This window comes from Oncorhynchus nerka, linkage group LG22, assembly GCF_034236695.1.
Source record: "Oncorhynchus nerka isolate Pitt River linkage group LG22, Oner_Uvic_2.0, whole genome shotgun sequence".
NCBI classification, from domain to species: Eukaryota; Metazoa; Chordata; class Actinopteri; order Salmoniformes; family Salmonidae; genus Oncorhynchus; species Oncorhynchus nerka.
Window position 1 is genome coordinate 63,383,176 of NC_088417.1, and position 7,954 is coordinate 63,391,129.

At 38.5% G+C, this 7,954-nt stretch overlaps 1 protein-coding gene across 1 annotated transcript; it reads right to left on the reverse strand.

Moving 5' to 3' along the window:
- Positions 1-1,944: 1,944 nt before the first annotated feature.
- Positions 1,945-6,644, reverse strand: upk3b (uroplakin 3b). Its single transcript, XM_029627554.2, has 6 exons — positions 5,655-6,644; positions 4,217-4,384; positions 3,740-3,971; positions 3,550-3,632; positions 3,315-3,444; positions 1,945-3,156 (listed from the first exon to the last, which is right to left on the reverse strand). The coding sequence occupies exons 1-6, from the start codon at positions 5,887-5,889 to the stop codon at positions 2,961-2,963; spliced, it is 1,044 nt and encodes a 347-aa protein (XP_029483414.2). The 5' UTR covers positions 5,890-6,644; the 3' UTR covers positions 1,945-2,960.
- Positions 6,645-7,954: the final 1,310 nt, after the last annotated feature.

Consider the following 7,954-nt stretch of genomic DNA (forward strand, 5'->3'; position numbering starts at 1 on the left):
CTCATTCAAGGGTTTTTCTTTATGTTTTACTATTTTCTACATTGTAGATTATTAGTGAAGACATCAAAACTATGAAATGTCACATATGGAATCTTGCAGTAAGCAAAAAAGTGTTTAAACAAATATTTAGGTTCTTCAAAGTAGCCACCCTTTGCCTTGATAACAGCTTTGTGCTGTACAGTATATCAAGCAGGGGCACAACCTTCCCTGAGGACAGGGGGGACATATTTAAGATTGGAATGTAATACAAAACATGTGTGCTTTAGGACCCTGCGGACGCCTCCGAGCAGTCGGGTAGGCTTTTTGGAGTGTTTGCCCGACTGGATTTTGGACTGTGCAGACACCACAGAGCGGTCTGACAGGCTGTGTGAAGGCAAAGTTGAGCATAGTTCAGTGTGTAACTTTTGCGCTCTTTCACTGAGTTGTAAAAGGTAGCAGAACAGAAACTGGCTACTCTTTAGATGACTAATGTAGCTGGCAAGGTAACTGTTGTTTAACTTAACAGGAAAAACTAAACTAGTGTTTATTCGCAGTGCTGTGCTAGTATTGTAACTGACATGTAACGTTAGCTAATGTTTCATCCCCTCTTGACTGAGGTGAATGAATACACTAGTGAGTAGCAACCACAGCCAGGTCAGCTCTAGCCTCTATTTATCAGTCAGACAGCGATATGAGGTGGCTATTATTACTATCTAACAGCAGTTGTTTGTATGGAAATGTTTTGTAGCCTTTGTTTTGTCCCGTTTCAGAAGTTAATGAACTAGGCAAGCATTCACCAGTCGATGTACCGTTAGAGAGAGAGCTGGTCAAAAGTTGGCTTACATTAGCTATTATTTTTGCCTCACTCAAACTTGACCTGAATCAACGATGAAACAATCGGCCAAACGATTGAAGATTGATCTTTTTTTCATTGCAATGTGAGTTTTATAAGTCAGTATGGCAATGTCATTTTATTGATCTGTTAGTTTGCCTAGCTAATTCCCTACTTTTCACACTGACACAGTAATAAACAGCTCTAACATTACAGGCTTCACTGTCATGGTGCACAGTAGAGGTCTGTGTGGGACCGATTTCTTCATCCTGCTCCTGCTGGCTTTCTGTCTGACTCCCACCCGCTGCAAGAACTTGTCCCAAGTGCAATTTTGCAGTATATTCAGTGAATGATTCAAAGTTCCATCTTGAATTGATGCTTAAACCTATAGTAGCTACATGACAGCTGCTTAAGCTTAAAGCTACTGTCTGGGATCTGGGAATAACTGGTCATTTCAATTATTGCAACACAATATTGATTATTGAATTATCATGGATCTAGTTCAGTCTTATCAATCACTTAAATATATTTAATAATCGCTTACCTAGCTTGATGTCTGTGGGCATTTTTGCTTACTTTTGTTTTTCTAAATAGAGATGGCTAGAAGGGCCATGTGTCATAAAGAATTGTGTAGAAATGTGCTTTAGATGCCCCCAAAAATGGGAGGACCAGGGACTGTAGTGACACCCCTTGCACTGAGATGCAGTGCCTTAGACTGCTGCACCACCCGGGAGCCCTAAAATAAATCATAGATTGACTATCAATAATATAATAATACCTTTAGCAAAAAAAGTGTATTTTTAATTTACAATAATGTAGGATCTATGAGAATAGAAAGGTACAGAACTTTTGTGGAACATCACAGCACAGTTTAAAAATATATGGCACATAGAAATAAAAACTGGATGGTGTTCAGAGGTAGATGGGAGGAGTTGAGTGGAGATGTAGGATGGGAATAAAAACAAAACAAAAGATAACTATTGTAAAATATACTGTGTCCGTAAAATGTATATAGTATGTATAAGCTGGAAGTAGAAACCTAAGTGTTGTTGTCCATGAGTTTACTCTAATTAGGGGAGGGATGCTAGGGTAGGGGAAAATAATAAAGAAAAAAAATTATGCATTAATGGCAATGCTGGTAAATGCTTGAATACATTTAGTTTTTTTTTAATCACAAAAGTAGTGCACTAGGCCTTTACTAGTCAATCAATCACATGTATTTATAAAGCCCTTCTTACATCAGCAGATGTCACAAAGTGCTATACAGAAACCCAGCCAAAAACGCCAAACAGCAAGCAATGCAGATGTAGAAGCATGGTGGCTAGGAAAAACTGCCTAGAAGGGCAGGAACCTGGGAAGAAACCTAGAGAGGAACCAGGCTCTGAGGGGTGGCCAGTCCTCTTCTGGCTGTGCCGGATGGAGATCATAACAGTACATGGCCATGATGTTCAAACTTTCAAAGATGACCAGCAGGGTAGGCCTCCTCCGTCTTGTGACCTTAGCATACGTGTAGGTATGTACGGCAGGACCAGATCGGAGAGATAGGTAGAAGCAAGCCCATGTAATGCTTTGTAGGTTAGCAGTCCTTTATTACTAGTCCTTTCAGCACAGGCATCACCCCCAGCTGTCATTTATGTTGATTTAAAATGTTAAGGGGTTAGCTATTATCTGACAAACTTTGGTAAACAATTTTTTTTCATGTTCATTTTCCTAGAATGACCCATTTACACACTACACAGCAATGATGACAGCATATAGGAGATATGAGAGAAATTGAGTATTATGAACATCTCTTTCTATTTTGATTATTGTAAAAAGGGAGAAAAAAACTATAAATATATGGTTAAAAAATTGAGTTTTGATTAGCTTGGTGCACTCAATTGCATATTTATTTTGTCTAAATAGATTATATTTATGACACAAGTCATTGCCTCCAAATAAATTTAGCCTATAACGTGAATTTAACATTGTATTTTAAACATAGGACTCGACTCCAGCTATTTTAAATGAAGCAACAAAATTAGACCTCTAAATAGCTATCAAACCCCCAGCCTTAATATCATAAACATATTGATCATGAATGACAGTAAGAAATTGATGTTGTGTCAATGAACCACTAAGTGCAACATTTTCCTCTCATAAACACTTACTACAATTCTGTGGCTGGTTTTTTCAAATCATAGTCAGTGTAGCTCTTGAGCCTAATGGGGCTAATGGCTGTGGGTCTCTGTGGCTCATCCTCATAAGCACGGTTTACATAGGGGGAAGGCTCCTTCAAGTTGTGAGTGTCATACATGCGCACTGATCCTGGAACTTGGATTTCCTGTTTCTCCTTCCGACAGCAACTGCAGAGGACATAGAGGGTTGGAGAAATCAATGAATGTCAGGTAGCCTATTAGATACATGCTAAGTAGCCAACTATGGAAATGGAAATGAACATTGTGTCTATGAACCCTATGTCTATGAAGTTTAACTGGGAAAGGCAGTAGGTAATATGACTCACAGGACATAGCTCAGCATGATGAGCAATAGCAGCAGCAGCAAGGCCAGGAAGGAACACAGGATAGCTGTAATGACAATCATGGACGCAGACCTTCCAGCAAAGCCATTCCCAATGCTTTCAAGGTCTTTCACTGGAGGAATAGACAACGGTGTTGTTTTAACGTTTAGCAGAGGTACATGGAGATTTCTGATTTACTGATTACTGTAGATTCAGAAAATATATGGGAAGTCCTTACAAGGGTAAAGAGTGATGTTGTTGGACCACAAACTCTCCGCAACAACTGTTTTGTTCTCTGGGTTGATAAGAACATACCTAAATCTGAAATAGTGGAAGAACATAATTTAGGTTGGTTGCATTGAATTCACACAATGGTACTTCAACTTAGATCCAAAGTCAATGCACTGTGGTGAAGGAGGGGTTCTGACCTGGCAGTGGAGCCAACAGGCAATATTCCATTACAGTTCGTAGTGGAACAGCTACCGTCAGAGCCAACCCTGAAGTAGTCTGTTCCAGCGACGATGGGGCAGGGGTAGTCTTTCTGAAGCCCCAACTTGGTCAGGAAGTATTTCTTTGAGGTGTTGGAAGAGAAGGCGGTTGGATAAGGAGAGAGGGTGTCAATGAAGGATCTGTTCTTGTCGGCATCATAATTGCTGACTCCTGTTGAAATGTAACAAGGTTGTAGAATAAGAAAGAACAAAAATTGCAATACTGTGCTTTTTTTTTTTCTTTGTTCTGTATTTGAAGTACAACATACTGTATCTACTTTGGTGCACCAAAACGTTCTGAAATGTTGACATTGCATGTCTTTTTCTTTATAAATCAAAGACGGAAGAATGTTCAATTGCTCTTCCTGTATGCCATTTGGTTTTATATTTCCTATCAAATGCAGAGGATTCCAGTACCTGTATCTATGGCCGATACGAGCCATAATTCACAGGTAGTAGCAGAATTGCAGGGCAAATTGGCCAGACTGTCGAAGTAACAACTTGGGGACGTCAGTATCACTGAATTAGTGGTCAGTTTCGCAGCCAGGCTGGAAGGGTTTATTGCAGGAGTGTTGTTGACTGGTACTGTGAAAGGACAAAGAAAAAAACATTTAGACTATTCCCAAAATCTATTGATAATTTGATCATTACAATGAAAGAGAACGTTTTCTAGTCTAAACCGTTTCCTCCCTTTGTTTTTACAGATTCTTCTTCTACCTGAAATGTTTCAACACACATTTTTGGTGTGTCGAGTGAAACTGCTAGACGGTTATATAAAAACCCTGTAAAAAAAACTGTTATGGACTTTCTATCCAACTTTGCATCAATATATTTAATTGAAATGACACATCTGTCATCTTGGCCCAATTTCTCAATACTGGCCAAACCAGTGAGGGAGGTCAGGTTATTGTGCAACATGTTCAGTCATGCCAATTGGATCTGAAAACTATACCTAGTAATTACGTCTCCTCCCAATATTGTAGGTGTTCCATTCAGCATTCCTTGTGAGTGTTTTTTTCCACCCGTATTTAAGTGACTAATTTCTGCAATGTTGTTCAGCAGAAACTCAGCACATCTGACTAATACTGGTGGAGCCAGCTTGATAGTTATACACATTAAATCTGAAGAAAGGTTGCTCACTTACAGTACACATTTTGTTTTATGGAACCCACCTGTTTTTCAGTAAAAATTCTGACACGTATGCTTTCCCTGTAGCCAACTGAATACACAACAGGAACTCCAAATGACATTCAACTTTGCAAAACAGTTACATGCAGCCTACATTCAATGCCAAAAAAACACATTTCAAATCCCCACTTTCTTTAATTGCTGTGATTTGTTTTCGATTATGATCCATTTAAAAAACATATGAGCTACCATACCAGGTCTCAGGAATGGCTAATTCTGGAGATCCCTTTGATCTCAACTGAGTTAGATAAATCGGATTTGTTTGGGTTTTTTACACCTTACTTCTGGATTATCTCCAAAGCTCTCTAAAATTGGAAGGGTTAGTTCCTCTAGGGCTGATTGAGGACCTTTTTATTGATTTGATTTGTTTGTTTAATAATGATTGCTTTAATAATGATTTGCTTTTCTTGTATTGATGTTTATAGTGTATATTAATGTATATGTTTGATACAGGGCTCATCTGTAAAAGAGACCTTAGTCTCAGCATGACTCCCAGTCAAAATAATGGTTAAATAAATACTAACTTGCATAACTGAAACTGAGGTAAATACCTTTAAGATCATATGTGAAAGATAATCCTGGATATTAATAACTTTAACAATCCACAAAAAAACCTATTCAGACACTCGACATATTGTGAATATTACAACTGAAAAAATCCACTTACTTTGACAGAACCCAGTCCAGACAGACAGGCACAACACTACATAAAATAGTAATGCCATTTCTTTGAACAATTTGGTATGCTGTATGTTGCTCACTGCGCCTGGGAAAGTGACTGAACTTAGCTGATGTGAACCGTTCCTAAATAGATTCCCTACCCATCCCTTTTTAAAAGAGAATGAATCAAACACAGGTTGGTCTGTATGGGTGTGTGTGTGGTTATTCCTGATTGAAACCATTTGTGGTGTTTGCTACAGGTGTTTTGCACGCCTAGACATGCATACTCTTTTGTTCAATTTTGTTTTATTTGCTTAATACACCAAAACCGCATGGCATAGCCCATGTTGACTATTATTTCATTCAGGTGAATATTCATTTGACATATTCTTGGCAGGTATTACCAGTTACTCAATTGTTAATTCATTTCTCCAGAGATGTGGTTTATTACATTGTAAACGGACAAGTGTACGAAACAATCATTATGTCAAAGCTTGAGAATCTGTAAATATACCTGCAGAACTATTCAAAGTTATTAGTCTTCAGTTTGTATTACAAACATATGTTCACACCTTCAAAGGGTATCCTATGTAAGTCAAATAACACTTGTAGGAATTGAAACATATTAAACAGTTTAGGGTGTTTTTCAAAATGAGACAAACCTGATTTGATCAGCTATGTAAAACTGTAGTGATCACTTTTTTATATAAAAGAAAATACATGTTATGCCTTCATTGTAAAGCAAAGTGTATTTTCCTTAATGGACATTGCTGTAGTAGTTACTAAGGTGGTGTGTGCTGTAATTTGTGATCCCAGGGCTACGTGCAGGAGAAGTCGACATCTATCTGGTCTTTGGAAGACTGAAGTCAAAAACAGACACACCTCAAGATGAGACATTAGTTGGTAAAGAATATGTAATAGGCTGTATAACCTGGTATAACTTAGAAATTCACAATGAGTCATTTTTGTTGCCTTGGCATTCATTGAAATGAACCCCACTAACTACCCATTGTTATGTCCCTGTGTGCCTCACCAGTCCAGCACAGCTCCCATCAGATCCTCAAAAAAGTTATACAGCTGCACCATTGACTGGCTGCATCACCGCTTGGTACGGAAACTGCAAGGCACCCGAACACAAGACGCAATAGAGGGTGGTGAGTACAGGCCAGTACATCACTGGGGCCGAGCTCCCTGCCATCCAGGACCTCTATACCCAGTGGTGACAGAGGAAGGCCCCCAAAACATTGTCAAAGACTACAGCCACCCAAGCACGGCAAACAGTACCAGTGTACCAAGTCGGGAACCAAGAGGACCATGAACAGCTTCTACCCCCAAGCAATAAGACTGCTAAACCAAGCTGCTAAACCAGGCTGCTAAATAGCTACCCGGACTACCTGCATTTACTTAACTAACTCTCTTTCACCGACTCACACTGGTCTCTACCCACATACACTACATAAGCCCACTGACGCCACACACTCACCGTATACGCTTCTGCTACAGCTCAGTCTATTATCTATCCTGTTGCCTACTCATTTTACCCCTACCTATATGTACATAGCTACCTCAATTACCTCGTAACCTTGAACATCAACTTGGTGCTGGTACTCCCTGTATATAGCCATGTTATCTTTACTAGTTGTTATTCACTGTGTATTTATTTCTCGTGTCACTATTTTTATTTTATTTAACTCTGCATTGTTGGAAAATAACCTGTTAGTAAGCATTTCACTTGTTAGTCTAAAAATGTGACATAACATTTGACTTTCATTTGACTACAAACAAAATGCGTTGAGACTGTAAACAAGACATTCAGACAGCTTCATAAATATAGGCAGCTGTTGTTTACATTGTCAACTGCATCTCCAGTTCTACAACTTTAGAGCAACAACCCACTTCGGAGGTAGTCTAGACTTTTCACAAACTTGGTAGATGTGGAAATAAGATTAAGCTTACTTTCTAAAATCTTAGAATAGGAACAATCTAAATAGAATGTTATGTTGAAAACTTAGTTCAGTAGAGAAGTTGACACCTATTCATTTACCATTCAAACGTTTGGACACCTACTCATTCCAGTTTTTTTTAAAGTTTTTTTTACGATTTTCTACATTGTAGAATAGTGAAGACATAAAAACTATGAAATAACATATGGAATCATGTAGTAACCAAAAAAAGTGTTAAAAAATATATATTTTATATTTTTCAAAGTAGTCTCCCTTTGGATTGACATTTTTGCACACTTGGCATTTTGTCAACCAGCTTCATGATGTAGTCACTCGGAATGCATTTCAATTAACAGGTGTGCAT